Source organism: Thalassophryne amazonica, chromosome 20 (assembly GCF_902500255.1).
Source record: "Thalassophryne amazonica chromosome 20, fThaAma1.1, whole genome shotgun sequence".
NCBI lineage: Eukaryota > Metazoa > Chordata > Actinopteri > Batrachoidiformes > Batrachoididae > Thalassophryne > Thalassophryne amazonica.
Window position 1 is genome coordinate 27,441,618 of NC_047122.1, and position 19,240 is coordinate 27,460,857.

The 19,240-nt window shown below is 41.0% G+C and overlaps 1 protein-coding gene across 1 annotated transcript in view; it reads right to left on the minus strand.

The window, feature by feature from the left end:
* Nucleotides 1-18,921, minus strand: part of LOC117502060 (integrator complex subunit 3) — a 40,469-nt gene extending 21,548 nt beyond the window's left edge. Inside the window, exons 1-9 of the mRNA XM_034161050.1 lie at nt 18,661-18,921; nt 14,391-14,474; nt 7,158-7,241; nt 5,514-5,627; nt 5,312-5,396; nt 5,147-5,213; nt 4,918-5,059; nt 2,448-2,577; nt 2,050-2,147 (exon numbers count right to left, since the gene is read on the minus strand). Coding sequence (XP_034016941.1) covers nt 2,050-2,147; nt 2,448-2,577; nt 4,918-5,059; nt 5,147-5,213; nt 5,312-5,396; nt 5,514-5,627; nt 7,158-7,241; nt 14,391-14,474; nt 18,661-18,744 — 888 coding nt within the window. The 5' untranslated portion in view covers nt 18,745-18,921. The remainder of the gene's footprint in view (nt 1-2,049; nt 2,148-2,447; nt 2,578-4,917; nt 5,060-5,146; nt 5,214-5,311; nt 5,397-5,513; nt 5,628-7,157; nt 7,242-14,390; nt 14,475-18,660) is intronic.
* Between the last annotated feature and the right edge of the window lie 319 nt (nt 18,922-19,240).

Consider the following 19,240-nt stretch of genomic DNA (forward strand, 5'->3'; position numbering starts at 1 on the left):
GCAGTAGGACATCTCAGATGATCTGTTAGGACATTTCACCACACAACAAGACATATTATTCCAGGTGTTTGTAATAAAATGCTCAAAATGACAGACAGCTACCCACAACAGCTAGCAACTGCTGCCAGTGTACACTGGGTTATAGATGTTACTAGCACATTATCCACCGGCTCTAGATTGGGTAGTATTTATAAAATAGGTAGCTGACATTTTTCAATGGTGGTAATAAATTATGCAAAGTTTCTATAATGAGCTGGAATGGCGTGTGATAAATGTGGCATGTGGAATGTTTTTAGAACCTTTGACCTCAACAGTTTTTAGAGGAAGCACACAACCCTTTTATATCCTGTTAATTATGTATTTTTTATGTTAATTTACTGTCAATGTATTTATAAATTGTTTAGGTTCTTATCATATACACATTATTATTGTTAATTCTATTTTTAAATGGACCATATTGGAAATAAGTATTTTCACTTTCTTGTGTTATCCATGTACTTTTAATGTATTTGCAATTATATTATGTACTTACATTGAACTTACTAAGTAAAAATCATGCATGCACAGATACACATACACAGACACCACTTCGCTTTTAATGTAGCTAATATCCCTAATTTCTCCAAAAATATTAGTCATATCAACTTTGTTTTCACAGCGTTCATCCTTGACCAAAAATACATAAGCATACCAAACAGCAAATGTCAGCTCTCACCAGTTTCTCCATGATCAAAGACACACACACACACACACACACACACACACACACACACACACACACACACACACACACACACACACACACACACACACGCTACTTGGCTATTAACACATAGATGAGAGGTGGAGACGCTAGGCTCTGCCACTGTCATTCAAAGCCACCGTGCCCCTAATCATGCATAACTTTATGGCCTAAAACACTTAAACTAAGACGTTAGAACCCCCCAACCCCCCACCACCATAACGTTTTCATGGAAGGGATCTATCTTTTGAGACCAAAACTGTTTTTTGTACCAGGCTGTAAAAATGTTTTTTCTGCTCTCAAGTTGGACATTTTAAGATGGGCTTGAATAGGAATTGCAGCATGGTGGCTTAGTGGTTAGCACTGTTGCCTTACAGTAAGAAGGTTGTGGGATCAATTCCCACCTGCAGCCTTTCTATATGCAGGTGCATGTTCTCCCCATGTTTGTGTGGGTTCCTTCTGGGTGCTCTGGCTTCCTCCCACAACCAAGACATGCAGGTTAGATAGAATGGAAACTTTAAATTGTCCGTAGGTGTGCGTGTGTATGTGTTTGTTTTTCTATATGCGGCCCTGCAACAGACTGGCATCCTGTCCAGGATGTAATCTGCCTCATGCCCTGTGACTGCTGGGATAGACTTCAGCCCCTATGACCCTTAATTGCATTAAGCAGTTGAAGAAGAGTGAGTGATGAGTGAGAATGAATAGGAACCTGCTCACTTATAGAGTCAGTCTCAAGCGGCAAGTCAAGGAACTGCAAGTTTTTTTCTTCAGGATGGGCTTCATCTGCTCCCACTGATAAAACAATATAAAGGTTGCCCCCTCCCAATAAATTATGCAATAAGGCATTTATCAATCAATCATACTGCACACATGACAAGATTTTTATGGAAGCAGTAGATACGGAAATATTTTGCAGCTTTGCTCAATGAACACGAGTCACATTCATCAGTAAAGTGAGAACCCAGACCTATTTTTAACCCAAATGTTGTTGAATGAACTGAAGACTGTATTAACCATGTAGTAGTAGTAATAATAATAATAATATTAGTTGTAATTGTTACACCGAACAGTCATATCAGTGACATGAGAGCTGTGTTTCAGCTTTGTTTGTGATCATGTGTCGCAGCGGCTGAGTCCAGTTGGGCCAGATGCACTGGCGACCTGGCGCCAGCCCACAGCATTCACACAAAACAGTGCCTAGGGTGAGCTCACCCTTACATCTGAGCCAAATCTGAATGCTTTTGGTTCTGACTTGAACAACCACAACCTTTGTGGAGGTGATAAAGCAACAAAATAAAGTGTGTTACCCTTGAGGTCATGAATAGCAGCTTGGTCTCCATGTCAGGAGTGAGGCGACAAGCCAGGAACTTCCTGGAGGTGCGAGCTGTCAGCAGCTGGAGGACACCTGAGACAGAAACCTCAAAATCAACCACTCTTTGAAATGGCTTTATCCAAATCCCAGAACTTTTCCAAATGCAATGATCAAACTGGAAGGAAAGAGACTGGATTACAAATTAAAGAAAAAAGAAAAGAAAGGAAATATTAATTCAATAGCCACAGGGAGGTATAAAAAGACAAAATCTTCAAAAACTTCCAATAAATGTAGGACATTCATTGGCAACCTGAGATCTGAGGACAAGTCAGTCCTGAGGAGATTTACCAAGGTCCTCAGGACTAAGGACCTGTAAGGACTGAGGAGTTGTACCTGTGAACTGAGCACTGAGGACTTGTGGATTGTGCAGCAGGTCTCTCCACAGCAGCTCCATCTCTGGAATCCGAGCGACATTTTGCAGCAGACGAACCAGATCTCTGCCGATGATCAGACACTCCATAAACTGCACACAGAGAATTTAATCTGAGCCACAAATGTAACCTGTTGTATGATGTTTTATTGATATTTTGTGGAATAAGACGGAATTTGTTTTTCTCATCTGTCAATAGACTTTGGACAGCTCCAAATGTAGGGTTTTGGTAACATCAAACCCCAAACCATTTAAAGGTACACTGGTGCTCAATATACTGTGTGGAGAAGCCAAAAACAATCAGAGTTCTCACCACTGACCTGAACATTAGAGGTGCCGAAAAAAATCGATTCATGTCCGAATCGCGATTCTTATTTATTAAGATTCTGAATCGATCCGAAATGTCCAAGAATCGATTTTTAAAAAGCAATTTTTTAAACATTTTCTTGCTTACTCGCTGTGTGTACTGTTTGTCAGGCAATGGTCTCTGTACTACAGCGTCCCCGCGAATGGAGGGTCCGGCCAGCTTCAAACATTCATGAGCTGCAGCTTAGCGTGGTGGACGAAGAGCTAATTCAGCCAACACCGTCTTCGCTGAAGGCAAATGTTTGAGCGCATTTTGGATTTTATTATTTGCTGCGTAAGAAGGAGCTTGACATGACTTATGCAGTGTGCAAAATCTGCAAAATGAAAGTCAAGTACTTCAGAAACACTTCAAATCCGCAAGGCCACATGTGACGCCATCACCTGGAGCTAAAAGAAGCGGAGCAGCAGTCTCTGCAAACTACTGACCAGCACACACTCCATCACTTTGCTAAACTGCCAGCCAACTCTGAACGAGCAAAGCAGATAAGTAAATTTACATCCTTAGAATCACTTGATTAACCTTGTAAAGCTGCTTTTCTTAAACATAAACATTTTTTAAGTAATATAACTATTTCTCAGAACTCTTTCAATCGAAAATCCGATTCTGAATCGAATCGTCACCCCAAGAATCGGAATCGAATTGAATCATGAGTTGTTGTTAGATTCACATCCCTACTAAACATGTTCTTCAGTTTAAAAGAAAGACGTCTTGACACGCCACACTGTTTGAAGGAAGGCTTTTCCAACTTTACACTAACAGTTTCTACAGCTTAGACATCATCTTTACACCTGACAATAAGTCTAATCTGATTACCCAATTACCTGGTGTAAGTAAAGAGCCATGTCAGCAAAAAAGCAAATTGAAAATAAATAAATAAATAAATAAAATAAAATAATCTTTGCTGAGGTGCACACGTACTGGACTGTGTGGACTGTCTGGAACAGGGGTGATACCCAAAGAGGTCTATTGGCTGAAGCACGAGCAGGAATTTAAAATATAGAAAGGAGTTGAGTGGCAGTAGAGGAAGTGGACAAAACACTGATTATGTTTTGTGCAGTTTGTCACAGATTTGAGAGGGATAAAAGGCGGCCGTTTTTCAGAGACACATGGCAGTGTTATGCAGAGTTCTGTTGCACCTCAACAGCACAAACATAAAGCAGAAAGTAGCGAACATCAGAATGATCTTTCAAAGTGCAGCTTGAAAATGATGTAATGTAACAATCAATGATATTCAGGGATGCAAAACTTCCAGTCAGCGATAAAGTCTCTGTCATTGCTAGCAAGCTCACAGCAAGCCCACACTTAATATAATAATAATATATATAATAATCCTTGTGGTGAAGCCCATAGCTTATGATAATGAACTGGCAGGGAATGTGGTGGTGAGCACGTAACACATACAATATAAATAAGGCGCCGCATGCCGAAATTGGCCTGCATCAATTTTGTGTTTTTGCCGAATTTCACTGACGCTGGTACAGCTGGTGCAAGAACCGGCACGTCCGCTAGGTGGAGAGTGTGCTTTGGCCAAAGACGGCCACTGACAACCACACAGTCAAGTTGTTCCGTTTCACTCACACACAATATACATGTTTATCATGCTACTAGTGTGCAGTACATTGACTGTATTCAACATAGAAACTATTTCAATTTAATTTCAATTTGAAACAAGATTTATTCTAAAAATATGATATTTTCAGTTCCTAACTTGGTATGCAGGTGCTGTATGTGTCATTTTTCAGGTTTGAAATGACATATGTACCTCTTTCTAAGAAAAAAATAAAAATAAAAAATCCGCCAGCCGTCACCACTTTTTTCTGATGTCAAGGATGTAAAACTAATTGTTTTGTAAAGGGGCCTAACCAACCAGCCCTTCAGTTCCATCCCTCACTTATTTTTTTCTTTCCTTCTTGGCTTGTCTTCTTATAGGTCTTTCATCACAAGCAAACTTATACTAAATTTACATACATGTCAGGCCCATTAGCGCAAAAGGTTTCATCCCCAGGTTCCTTTTTTACTTATCTCCTTACTTTCTCCCTCAGGTTCCTTCCCTCCTCATCTCTTACCTTCTCCCTCAGCATGCTGATGCAGAAGTCAACCTCTTTCTGGCGTAAAACCAGTAGGTTTTGTGCCCCGTGGTCAACAATTAGGCGAAGGTAGGTATAGACTGACATCGCTATCAGCATTCCGCTCTTTATCACCCATTCCCTGAGGAGGAGGAGAAGAAGAAGAAAAAAAGAGAATTCAAGTGTATATATACACAATAAAAGCTGACTGTAAGAGCTAAAGACCTACTTCTGGTCCACCAGGATATCAAGGACACTCTCAGCTAACCACAGGTTCTTTGAGGAGATGTCTCCACCTGCACAGGAACAAAATAAGAACAACCAGAGCACAATGTGAAGATGCTATTGATTATTGATTACTCTTGAAGTCATGATCATTGTTTGTGGCTCTGACCTGCAATCTGTTTCAGCAACGTCATGACGACTCCATCAGCCCCCATCACGCCGCTCTTTACCAGCTCCCTGACTAGCCACACCAGCTGCACGCAAACACTTACTCAGGCACAATACACACACTGCATGGACTATACATGTGTACTACATAAATACTGCAGTTTTACTTTGTACCTAAGTACTACAGTATTAGATAGTTATACCTGAGTTCGGGGTCCATCCTGCAGCTTGAGGAACTTCTCCATGAGGAGCTGGTTTATCTTACCCAGGACCACATTCATGCCATCTCTGTTGACCAGCGTCAAGTCTCTGTAACACTGCGCGCGCGCACACACACACACACACACACACACACACACACACTTTTCACAGCTTGGACAAATGTTTATTTTCACTTGAATGAGATTTTTTTCATTTCTATTACAAAGCATGGCATTTTAGTCACAAAGTGTATTCAAAGTTGTGACCAGAAGGGGTCACTTGATGCTGACAATTAAAATAGAAGTTTTCTTTGATTAAGGGGTAGGCTTATGCAACACACTGACAGTTTTTTCCACAATTCCCCAACATATTTGTCTCACAGACATGTGTCTTAATTGGGTGGCAGTGTGTCGGAAGTTGTAAAAGCACACCATGAATGTGACAAGTTCACGACAGAAGGCACTGCGGTGCCCAAAAGAGCATTTGTATGCAACACCTCGCATAGAATGTTTTGATATATAAATATAGGTACATTACGTTCATTGTGGACTCACCATAAGCTTTATTTTTTCCCATGAACTGTATAATCCAGAGTTTGACTCACAGAGCTCTGTGTGGAGCTCTGGCTAAAAGAGGACAAAGTGAGTTTTCTGAACTGGTCAAGTCACGTGACCTTTTTTCAGTCCCCACAAAATAAAAAAAAATCTTTATAATTTTCATGACTCAGTTGCTTTCCAGCCATAAAAGGTCCAATGAAAGGTGATAATTATCCAATGAGGTCATTTTTCCACCGATTTAGCTGACACCACCCACTTGAATGACGGAGAGACATGCGCGCGCACACACACACACACACACACACACACACACACACACACACACACACACACAAGATAAATCCAAACTGAAGAGTGTGGAAAATGAATCATTTAATATTTAGCTCATTTTGTCCACCACTGACCTCTCTTTATCTGCCTGTATCTCTCTCTCGGAGAGCACATGAACAGTGAAGAAATATGACGTCATGCTTTCAGACCACGGAAAACCACTCAAATCTAGCAAATATGTCAAGAAAGCAGTAGATCTCTGTGGAAATGTGACATCATCTGTAGCAGCCCAACTCCATCATTTCTGCATCTCGGCAACATTTTAGAACACACAACGGACTCACAAACGATGCCATCCTGTGTAACGGGGCCATAAGCCCCCACATCCCACAGTAAAATTTTCTGCAACGGAATTGTTCATTTTGGGTGTACGCATATTATGCAGTCTAAACCGCGCCAGAGCACATTACACAACAAAGTTCACTTTGTTAACTTGTGTTTGCCCTCTGGGCCTTGTCCAGACTGGTGTAAACATGTTGGCAAACTCCAGACACACCCACAGTGAAAATGTCACCCCGGACAGCATGTCGTGGGTGTGTCTGGAAGACAAACCAACTACCCAGATCCATGCGGGATTCCGGACACACCGGAGACATTTTGTGTCATAGTGTGTCCTAATTACTCTCATTTTGCAGATGGTGGTAGGTAGTTCACCCTCTTATTTTTGTGAGTCCTCTGGTTTCCCACCTCCCTTTGCTACAAAGAGTTTTGTTTTTTCCTGATGGAACCTTTTGGTATGTCTGATTTGTCATGACTCACCCTCTGGACCTGAGTTGGTTCTGTCAGGACCACAGTGAACAGTCCCAAACAGATTTCCTCATGCTGCTGCTGACCTTTGCATACCTGCAGGGACCAAACAACATGACAAACTGACACACAACATGACACTGCTGAATCAGTAGCAACAACATAACAAAAGCAACACTGTTCTCCCTTTCATATGAGTACCATATTATTGTTGTACTGAACTACTTTAACCTCCATTTTAAATTACGCTCCTGATAATTGGCACAGGACTCTGTCTCATATCTAAATTCTGGTATAACAGTATATCCCCCCCCACCCCCCAGGGACGAGCAACCTTAAATTCTATATTTCATGGATGTTTTATGGTCACAGATGATTTGATGGTTTGATTGATGGTGAACGACAGAACTGGTGCCACGAGGGGGCGTTTGGGGGTGACGCCCCCTCACATCATCAACCTCGCCCCCTCAGATGTGAGAGTTATCAAAAATAAAAATAAAAAAGAAAGAAAAAGAAATACTGGAAAATATAGCGCATCACAGTTTCGCTGATTTTTTTAGTCCAATTTTGCATGCTTTTTTTTTTTAACAGTGCATTGTGCTCTGCGTCCTCATCAAGCAGGCCAGCCTGTCGAGATGACGGGACACCTGTTGCGGCACCGCGAAAGGAGAGCATGCACATTGTGTTCTGCATGTCTGTTCATAAGAATCTTCTCGCCCAGAAGAAAAAAGAGCGCCAACAACTACCCGTAACTGTGTTCTTCACTCGGAAAAAGACACCTGCAGCAAGGTGTGAGTGGAAAAAGGCGCGACAGTGGAGCGGCGCCAGGACGAAGAGGCGCGATCAGAGGAACTGTGAAATACTGGTCAGTCACTATTAATAATTTGTTATGTGTCCCTAACCCTCGTAGGTTGATCGTTAAAATTAAATTCGTTAGTTCTAAAAGCCATCACAATTATTTATAGGAAAACGTTCTATTTTTATTTCTCAAACAAATGTTTGGCCCTGAAAACAGGTTGGTCTTATTTTTCTACTAAGGTTTGAACTTTGAGAGTGTTTACACACGAGAGAAAAGTGAGAAAATGTTCATGCCTGATTCAGAAAAGTGTATAGTGTGTAGTGAGGGGTTTTACAGCCTTAAAACATCTATAATAATTGTAAAAAATAACGCTGACTACTTCACGGATTTCGCCTATTGCGGGCAATTTTTAGAACGTAGCTCCCGCGATAAATGAGGGACCACTGTATATCTACATGAAATGTTTATGTGGGGTTAATCTACTGTCTCGTGTCGTTTCTCAGTTGCTGGTTTGGTTTTGTGGTATGCAGGAGATCACTTGACCGAGGGTCTATACGTTCAAATAATAATTAAAAAATACTGTCATCACTCTTTACTCTTAGTCAGTCTCTTACAACGGTGTAGCCTAAATACACAAGTTTCTAGGAGCGCACCCAATTCATTACGCACGCTCAGAGGCAGGTACCCTCCGATGCGCACTTTTTGTGTGTGTGTGTGGGGGGGGGGGGGGGGAGACCCCGCCCCCTGTGATAAACTCATCGCCCCCTTAATATTTTTTTTCTGGCGCCGGGCCTGGTGAACGATATTGGTATTTCTTTCTGTATGTATCTATAGCTATCTACAATAGTAATATTTCCTATTCTGAAGTATCTTTAAATCACCCTTTCAAATATACTCTACAAATACATGGACCTGATTGACAACCTGAAATATGTGATGTGATGGAAATGTGATCAAAAATACCCCAATTTAGTTTTTTGCATAAAATATAAACAGTATATGTATAGAATACACAGTACCATACCATACCATCTTTATTTATAAAGCACTTTACTACAACCAAAGCTGAACCAAAGTGCTGTACACTAAAACATACAGTTGAGCTTCCTTCCTCAAATAAATAAATAAATAAAAACACCTGAGGGAGTTTTCCCCACCACTGCTGCCTAGCTGCTTGCTCAGTTGAGCTGGTAAGGTTAAACCTCACCCTTGTGAAGTGCCTTGGGATGACTTATACATAAATAAACTGATTTCAAGAAAAATGTCAACATGACATTAAATGAGAAGAAGTGTGGGGTCAGAGGTCAAACGCGCCTTATGCCTGGTCCACATGACAGGATTTTCTTTTTTTCTTTCTTTTTAATATTTATTTCATTCATTTAAAAGAAAAACAGAAAAGCAAAAAACAAAAGCACCACAATACCAGAATGAAAAGGAGCAGAAAGAAGAACAAGTCTTATGATTTCTGCCCCTTTTAACAATACAATCTTTCAATATACAGCATCATAGTCAACATTATTTAACAGATTGCATTTCTTTAACTTGTCACATACCACTGACCCATTTCATAATTATGACCAGAAATTAATAGATTACATCACTGACAGGTTACATTTAAACTTAAGACACTCCAAACATTATTAACAGTTTACTTTTTTTTTTTTTTTTGACTTTCTTGCAGCCCACTGACTTACTTCATAGTTTCATACTTACTTAATACATCTAATTTAATATGTTTTTTAAATAATTTAAGCGACCTTAATTCTTTAATTTCTTTATTAAGATTGTTCCATAATTTGACACCATTTACTGCAATACTCCTTTCCTTTACTTTGGTTCTAAATCTTGGTTTTTTAAAGACTTCTATTCCTTTCAATTTATAACTACTTACTCTTTTTTCAAACATATTTTGAATGTTTGTTGGTAAAGTATTTTTATTAACTTGGTACATCGTTTGTAATATTTTCAAATCAACTAAATCATGAAATTTAAGTACCCTATACTTAATAAACAATGGATTAGATGGATCTCTAAAACCACTGTTACTAATCACTTTTAAAGCTCTTTTCTGCAAAATAAATAAAGGTTGTATATAGGTTGTATATGTTGATCCCCAGATTTCTACACAGTAAGTTAAATATGGGACAATCAATGAATTGTACAATGTTAATAAACCATAACTATTTTAAAACTGTTGGTAGGTTTCCAAAACCTGAGAGACCACATGTGGAGATAAAAAAAAAAATCATAGATCTAACAGGTTTGGTGGTACAGTGTGTGGTGTTCAGCCACACAGTAAGGACAACAACACCACACACGAACAGATTTCACACACCAACATTCACAGGTCAGACAGGAAACCTTGCAAAATCTCTCGAGATTAAACGTGACTTCAGAGTAAACAAGCGGAGATAGTTTGTGGACTATTTACAACAGAGGAAAAAAAAAAAAAACGATACAAAAAGAAAAAGAAAAGGCGTTCTTTAAAGGAGTGGAGACAGCGCGACCACAGGACTTCTGGTAAGTCAGAATAGCTGTTTTGATTTAATTTTCCGCTACATGCATTCGTCACCTCGCTTTCTGATTGGCTACACATCACATTCAGCAGGCTGTGTGCTCATTTGTAATCGGAGGACACCACACACGCTGCGAGATCGGGCCAAGACAATCCAACATGTTGAATAACTCTGATTTGTGATCGGAACGCCCCTTACGTCTTTCTGAGCAGATCAGAGCGCTCTTAACACACCACACACGGCAGGAATATCTGATAAGATTATCTTTAGCATCATCACAATTGTCGGGGCGTCCTTAAGATTGTCGTAAGGGGAAGATCGAGTCCGATATCAGCCTAATTATCTTGCCATGTGAACCACGCATTAGGCCCCATCATGGATGCTTAGGATGAAAAAAAAAAGACAGCAATCTAAAGTCTTGGTAAATTAAAAGACAGCAACTCCCCAGAAAATTTTAAGAATTTAAGTACCCTGTGGTGCATTTTGGTGCATTATTTGGATTAAATTTGGACTTGAAACAGCTGTTAAATTTCTCTTGTGATCTCATGCAGTATGGCATGTTGTACCATCCTGTAGGAGTATATACATATAACAACACAATAGTTTACAAATATAGCTAACTCATGCAAAAAACTTTGATTTAGTTTGTTTTTGATTGGGCTCAAAGACTAGGTATTAAAATCTCAACATTCAAAGAACTAGTTAACTTCATAATGCTTTGAGACTAGAGACTAGATAATTGCTTTCAGACTAGATAAAGATACATAACATAATACTGATGAGATTCTGCTTAGGATCAATTCACTTTTGTATGCCATCACAGAAGACATTACCATGTATACACTATTATAATAAATACATATACAGTCAGCCTATTTGTCTGCTCTGAACACTGACATGGCATCTAATCAGTCATTCTATACCTAGAGTGTCACATTTTCTTCTTACAGAACTACATAAACACAGTATAAACACATCAACCATTGTTTCACATCCTGGTTTTTCTCCTGTGTGAAATCATATTTGAATATCACACTGACTAAATTAATATGGATGTACAAAACATGAATATTAATCTAAAATATCTACTATACTTTAAGTCAAGCCTTAAAGCCTATTTTTAGTCTCTTTCTTATGAATAGTTATTTTTTATCTGTTTTATTCTTTTACTTCTGTTTTTAATTATGTATTTGAATTTTTAATTTTTATTTATTTTAATTTTTATGTTGAACTGTTCTACGTGAGGTGCCTTGAGGTGGCTTTTGTTGTGATCTGACGCTTTATAAGCTGATTAAATTGAAATTGAACTGAACATTTTATTGAGTCTTAAAGTAAATAAATATGAAATCTGTCACTGGATCCTTAAACTTTGGACATAATAAACTCTACATGGTGGATCCTTGATCTCTGGACATAAATAGAAATAAACAAAATCTGTAGTTATTGTCAAAAGCATTACCTTTCAGACATTTTGGCATGAATGTCTTTCCATATATCTGAGCTGAGCTCTTACAGCTGGCTGTGCTGTATGTCCGCATCAGTTTAATTCATAAAGAACACAGGACGTCTCATTTTGGGAAGAAAAAAAACAAAAAACGTTTTAGTCAATTGTAGTTTATTTTCTGTATTACAGCGTTTGGAAAGAGGTGTCATTTTATTTAAAGCAGCAATTTTGTGTCAATGGAACGGAGGACGATTCTCGTTTCTTGACTACAACATGACAAGAGTCCCAGTTAGTGACTTTAGTCCACACAAAAGCGACTCACGACATTTTAATGGCTTTGAGAGGAGTTAAGAAGCGGACTTACCGTTTCTGAAGAGCAGCGAATCAAAGAACCACGAGCCAGTGGTTTGAAGCATTGCTTCAATGGCTCACGCATCAAAGTGGAGTCGCGCTGCAGAAACGGTTGATTACAGAGCCGCTGCAGACCAAACCCTGAATATCCGTAAGACTTTATTCGTACGTCCGTATGACTCTGAAACTTGGAAAAATCCATATAATTTACGGACAATCCGTATAGGTTGACACGTATGGATTTGAGGAAATAAAAATTAATGTTTTGCTAGTTCTTTTAGACGGTGAGATTTTGCAAAAAGACGGAAATCCGTCCAAAGACGGCGAATAAGCATCCATGCCCCATCCACACGGAGATGGGTTTAGGCTTATCCGTGGTGGCACAGTGGCTTAGTGGTTAGCACTGGTGCCTCACAGCAATAAGGTCATGGGATCGATTTCCAGCCTTTCTATGTGGAGTTTGCATGTTCTCCCCGTGTCTGCATGGGTTTCCTCCCACAATCAAATACATGCTTATTTAGGGTCTGCTACTTTCTCTGCCCCAGACCAAGGCAGTGCTTACATCTGGAGTTGGTCCCAGGGTGGCAGACTGTGGCTGCTCACTGCTCCTAGTGGTTGGATTGTGTCTAACTGTAATTAGGATGGGTTAAATGCAGAAAACAAATTTTGTTGTATGTATATAGGGTGTCTCAAAAAAATGTACCCAAAAGTACTCTGAAATATGAATACCAGGAAATGGTATTCATATTAATAAGGGTGTTTTTCCTCATTTTAGGAACCCTAAAGTTTGTTCTCCAAGACATTAAAGACCAGGAAAAATGTCCTTGAGTTCTGTGCAACGCATCCTAAGGCCTTACTTGCATCACTTTCCATACAAAATTCAGTCTCAGAGTGAACTAACTCCCCAACAAATAGCAAGGAGACCTGAATTTGCTAGGTGGTTTTCCAGAAAACTGGAGATGGATAATTTGTTTCTTAGGAAACTTCAGATGAAGATGTTACATTGATCATGTGGTGTAAAAGATAAAGGGTTAAAACATCAAAAGGGAAATACTGAACTAAAAACTGTGCATTGGGGAGAAAAATTACATACTTCGGCCACATGGTCATGCAGAAAATGTCTGATGATATTGATTGGGTTTTCTGTGCTGTCAATATACTTTTGGGTACATTTTTTGAGACACCCTATATATGTGCAATGCCAATAAAGGCTCTATTCTATTAATATATATATATATATATATATATATATATATATATATAAACAGTCTGAAAACGCCAGAATTGTGTCTTCGTGTGGACAAGTAATACAAACTTTTCTGAAACAATGATGTCATAGCCCCACCTCTCTAACCTCAGCCACTCACAGTGAATGGCATGTCGTTGTTAACAGTGTAATTGAACACTTTTTTTGGTTTGTTTTGGTGGATTATTAATGGGATTTATTTCATTGCTGGCATAATGCTGAAGAGACGAAAAATGCCTGTAGTGAATGCTGGGATTGTATTGACATGAATAATATAATTGCAGGGAAAGACTTTCAGCTTTTAAACTAATTAATTTTTTTCTTCTTGGTGGTGGTGGGACAAAGTGCCACCATCCTCCAGCTCAGGGTGAGAAACACACCAGGAGCAGACAAACACTAAGGGACGTCTTTTAAAACATTGTGTTTATTCACAAGCACTTTTCACGATAAGGAATTAAAGTATTTCTACTCGTCCTTCAAAACAAGGGCATCATTTGATGATGAATCCACGCAACAGGTCAGATTAAAAGACTTTATATTTATGGTGTGTGCCTCTTTGTCAAGTTTAACTTCTGCTGCTACACTTATTAGCTCCTTACACCAGTTCTATCTTCTCTGTTTTTTGTGGAAGTGTTAGAGTGCCAAATACAGGCCTGTCACATGTAACCTAGCGTTTTCAAGCAGTTTCGTGTGGGAGCAGATACTTCTTGAAACAGTGCTGTGTTTACAGAACACTTTCTGAAAAAGACAAAGAAAAAGATGATATAGGGAAAGTTCTGTTTCTGTGTGGACAAGGCCTTAGACACAGTTGACTGATTTTTTGAGATGTCTTGCTGGAGGAACATGAATGAACATGCAGTACGTGTCAAAGATGTAAAGAGTTTCTTACGTTAGCAGTGAGAGCATCGTTGGCCTCTCGTTCTGACAGTCCATTTGTCAAAGACTGCACAATCCCAACACAACGCTCCAGTCGCTGCACAGTCACACAAAACACACGTTAAACACACCAAAGAAGGCCAACCCTCCACAAAAGTCAAAATAACGCCCCCGTCACACATAGCAAGAATGTGCAGGAACCAGGCCGACACTGCAAAAATGGTCATAATCCGGACGCAGTCAGGAGGAATAGAGGCGTGATCAGCCGTGCCAGAACGCAGCCAGACTGCCTCATGCACACCTGCAAAATGCAGCCCAAACATATTTTTGACAACAGTCCGACGACACAGACTGCCGTCAGACACCACCGGCATTGGAGCTGTCAATCACTCACCCACACAATCACATCTTCGCTGGTCCTCACATTCCCAGCGGTAAACTGACCTCTCATCAGCGTGCGCTGGCAGGAGTGTGTGTCTCTCACGACAGAGTGAGCGCACGTGTGTGCATAGAACAGGTGATCCAAACAGCGTGTGAGTGTGTGGCCGAAATGCTCACTCAACTGCGTGTGTGTTCATAATGGCTGAACGAGCCGCTGCGCATGCACACGTTGAGCCCAGGAGCTGTCCTTCCAGAGAGCACACACAAAAAGGCCGACAACTGTCAGTGATCACCTGCTGTTGTACGGTCCTGCAAAAAAATCCCTTTCAGTGTTTGGTCAGTATAATGCTCCAATCGCTGGAGCATTGCTAGATTTTATTTGTCCGGCTGGACTCTATCAACTGCTGCTGAACTGTGCTGACGGTGCGCCAACTTTCCCTATTCGCACAACATTCTTCAGATGCAGCCTGCAAACTTTTTTCTCTTTTTTGTAACTCTTCTTTTTCTAGCCAACTCACCATTTCCTTTTTCCTTCACTTGTGGCCATTTCAGCATACTTGATGTGCATCTTAACACAATTCCAGTTGGATTATCGGTGCAGGTGGGATTTATTTATGCTGAGGTGGATGATGCATTTGTGAGCTGATCGATGTTGCCAGCACACAGCACATCTGGGTGAAAGGGATTTCACCACATGCTGCGGTCCCTGACTGCTGTCTGCGCTGTGGAACGCTTCTGGGGTACTGGAGGTGACTTGTATGTTTATTTATGTTGTCATGGGCTGGGGAAAGAGTTCCACGTCATACCTGCTACAGAGTTAGGAGGAGAATATGTAATAATACGTGCATTACAGTGGTGACATCCCCTTCAGCTGCATTTTGGGGCGCAGTACCGAGCCTCTGATGTGCACAATGATGCATGTCAGAGTGCCACATACATGTTATTACATATCAACATTTTCTTTGCCCTTCCTGGCAGGGGTCCAGTGGAGGTCAACATATGTGGCACAACATGCCGGCAGGCTTGGGCATGACTGATCCATCTCAGAGCACAATCAACCGCGATCAGATTGTTTCAAATGCTGTTATAACGCCGTCAGAATATGTAGACTGCTATCAGATGATGCAGAAACTGCACATAGACCACCGTCAGATATGCATCTCATTGCGATGGTGCCAAGAGTGCTTTGAACTGTGCAACACACTTGGGACAGCCGAGAGAATGGGACTAAACATGTAGACTGCTCGGTGATTGCCGTCCGTCTGTCTTCAGACCGCACCTCAATACTTCCCGACTGTGGCCAGATGTGCCATTCTGATGCAATTTGGCCTCAATCAGCCAATGTGTGACGGGGGTTTAACAATGATCACAATTAGAATCTTGCTACAAAGACTGAGATATATTAACTTTCACATATTTGAGATGACAAAAAGAGAAAACCAACAAAACAAATGAACATATACTGTTCTCTTCATAAAGAGCCAGCACAGGAAGATTCATGAAAGTGCACAGATTTGTTAAAAAATATTAAAGCAACTCAGAAAAACGAAATAACTGATTAACTGTATTCAGCTTCCTCTGTGGATGGCTGTGAGACATCAACAAAATGACAAATAAACCACAATGATGAGGAAACAAGTCTGAATTAGTCTACCCTGAGGCTCCTCCCCTGCTGTGACTGACAGACTCTCCACAGGAATATGAAATGAACTCGAGTACATTACAGCAGAAAGTCTGCAAAGAGCCTGATCCCTAAAGCAACCAACATGTTTCTGGATCTTAGATTTAAATAAGATGACCAATATGATGTTGAGTGAATGCTAGCCTTGTTTCAGCTACTCTTGGCACCACCATAGTAGATCATCAGGCTCCATCTCACCCTGCCCCTCTGCATCTTCCTGTCACACCAGCCACCTCCATGGCCTCCCTCCGGATTCCAACATCCATTAAAAAAAAAAAAAAAATCCTCTTTGGCCTCCCTCTCCTCCTGCCTGATGGCTACATCCTCAGCATCCTTCTCCCTTTATACCCTGGGCCCCTCCTCTGCACATCTTCAGTCTTAGGGGCCCATTGCTTGCTGTCTTATTGCATGGTTGCCAGACGTGGACTCTAACCAGTGACCTAAGGTCTTTGGTACCAGGTCCCTTTGGAGATCCTTGGGGCCCGCCCAAATTACTTTATGTCAAACGAATGGTTACTTAGTGAGAATCTGATGAGGAGGATCACTGACATTGTGAGGAAGCATCAGCTACATTTTATCCATGTGGTCTGTTTCTCTGGTCATGATGCAGAACACAGGTGCCTCAGTGTTGAGGCCCCCAGTAGCTAGAGATGTAGGACATGCCCACGTTTGACCTGGCTGCAGCAGATCAAAGGTGACTTTGGATCATTGGCTGCCATCCAGGAATCAAAGTGGCTCAGTGGTATGGTGAAGCAGATGCTGCATCCACTTGACCTGCACAAACCATCTCAATCTGAGGTCTCAGACATCATCTCTAAAGTGTCTTACCTCTTCCGTCACTCTGATTTACTCATTCTGACTCCTATCCATCACATCCCAGCATTCTCACTTCAGCCACATCAGGCAACAGAAATAATAATTTTAAAAAAAGTCCTGGCTGGCAGCACAAAAGTACAGTCACTTGCCCAGTTCCGGATCACTGCTGTAGCATTTGCGCCACTGTTTCTCGTAATCAACGTGAATAAGCTAATACTTGGTACCAATGGAAAGACTGATGTTTTGTCTACAAAACATGTTCCAGCCATCTTTGTGATCATCAGAGGAATCAAAACATCCCAGTGTCTGTGGTGTGTGCGTATTTTCTGACTCACTCATTCCTGCAAGTGTGAAAGTGACGATCTCTATTAAGTAGCAAAGGTGAGTTAGCCATTCAGTGTCATTGGTTCTAGAGTGGGAAAATACTTACTTACTTGGGTAGAAAATGTCAGTGTGTTATGTCTTGCTGTTTAATTGCTGCACGCATTTATCTCTGACGCGAAAATTTGCCGGTTGTGGATCACTGAAGCAGCAGCCTCGTGTTAGTACTTGTGAGCCATGTGTACTTTGGGGTCATCTCAACATCACGAAAAGGGATGAATGTGGGGGCTTCTACGTTTTAATTAGGGAGAAATCTCACCTCCACACTTCATTTTTTGCATGTAAAAACAAATAACAGTGCCTTTCGAAACTAAGTAAATTCTCATTTAATAAGTATAATTTATATCATTTTGTGTTCAAAACACATTCTCAGGCACAGTGTGCATCATTCTGCATTAGAAGGGCTCCAGCCAGATGCCAGGAATGCCCCCAAAGTGACACAGAGTGTCGTGATCCAGAACCGGGAAAAGTGATCCATTTGGCTTCACACTTTAAGTAGAAGGGCTAAATTATCCTGTCTTTTTCAGCAACATCCAAATACCCAATATAACAATACCCAATAAAGGACATTCAGTTGCATTATAGCTCCGTATAGCAGGACTTTAAAAAAGGTGATCCAGAATTGGGCAACTGTCTGTACCACTTAGTACCTAAATGAAGCTGAAAGGGACTTTGATTCCAGGCAGTCAGGAGTGCTCTTCTATTTGAACCCTGACAAGACACGGTGCAGTTACAAACATCTTAAGTTGACATTAGAACTTTTCACATTAGACATTTTCACTCTAAATGACAAAGCTGTCATGCTCATAGCGCATGCGCACCTGTCCATGTTTACCTATGATTAGCATGCTAAGCTAACGGCCTGCTAGCTGCGCTAACAGCTAAGCTAAGGGTGGCCAAGCTAACACCGGCTACGCTACCAGTGACTACCCGCTGTTCAGCTTCAGAAATCGTTCCGTAGCCTCTTTAGAGCCCCGGCCCTGTCCCCGGTAAACCGGCAATCCTTTATCCCCGTCCACTTTACCTCCTCCAGCTCGTCTTTGGCATCCAGCGGAGTGGAGAGCAGCAGGCGGCCCTGCGGCTTCGCCTTGGCCGGCACAGCCTCCATCTGCTCTGCCCCGCTGGGAGTCCGGCTCTGTGGAGTCACGGAGCGGCCTCTAAGTCCAGTTTTTTTTAGGAACGGGGGCTGTTTGTGAACTTGTTGACTCTCACAATCGTGTTCTCTGTCACAACACAAATAACGGGCATCCGCACACGGCTTACTACGGGGGCGGGCCTACTACTCACGTTTACCAAGCGTTCTCTTCAGACTTTAGAGTGACGTTGACATTGACCAATGGCAGCAGAGGAAATCAGGACCCCACCGTCCTCATGTAAAGGAGGGTTCAGACTCAGTCCAGCACACTCCATGCACTCTGACACACTGATATGTATATATGTGTGTGTGTATATATTTTTACTAATAGCCCAATTTCATAGCCTTAAGAGTGTGCATATCATGAATGCTTGGTCTTGTTGGATTTGTGAGAATCTACTGAATCTACCAGTACCTTGTTTCCCACGTAACAATAAGAAATATACTCAAAACCTGGATTAATCTTTTT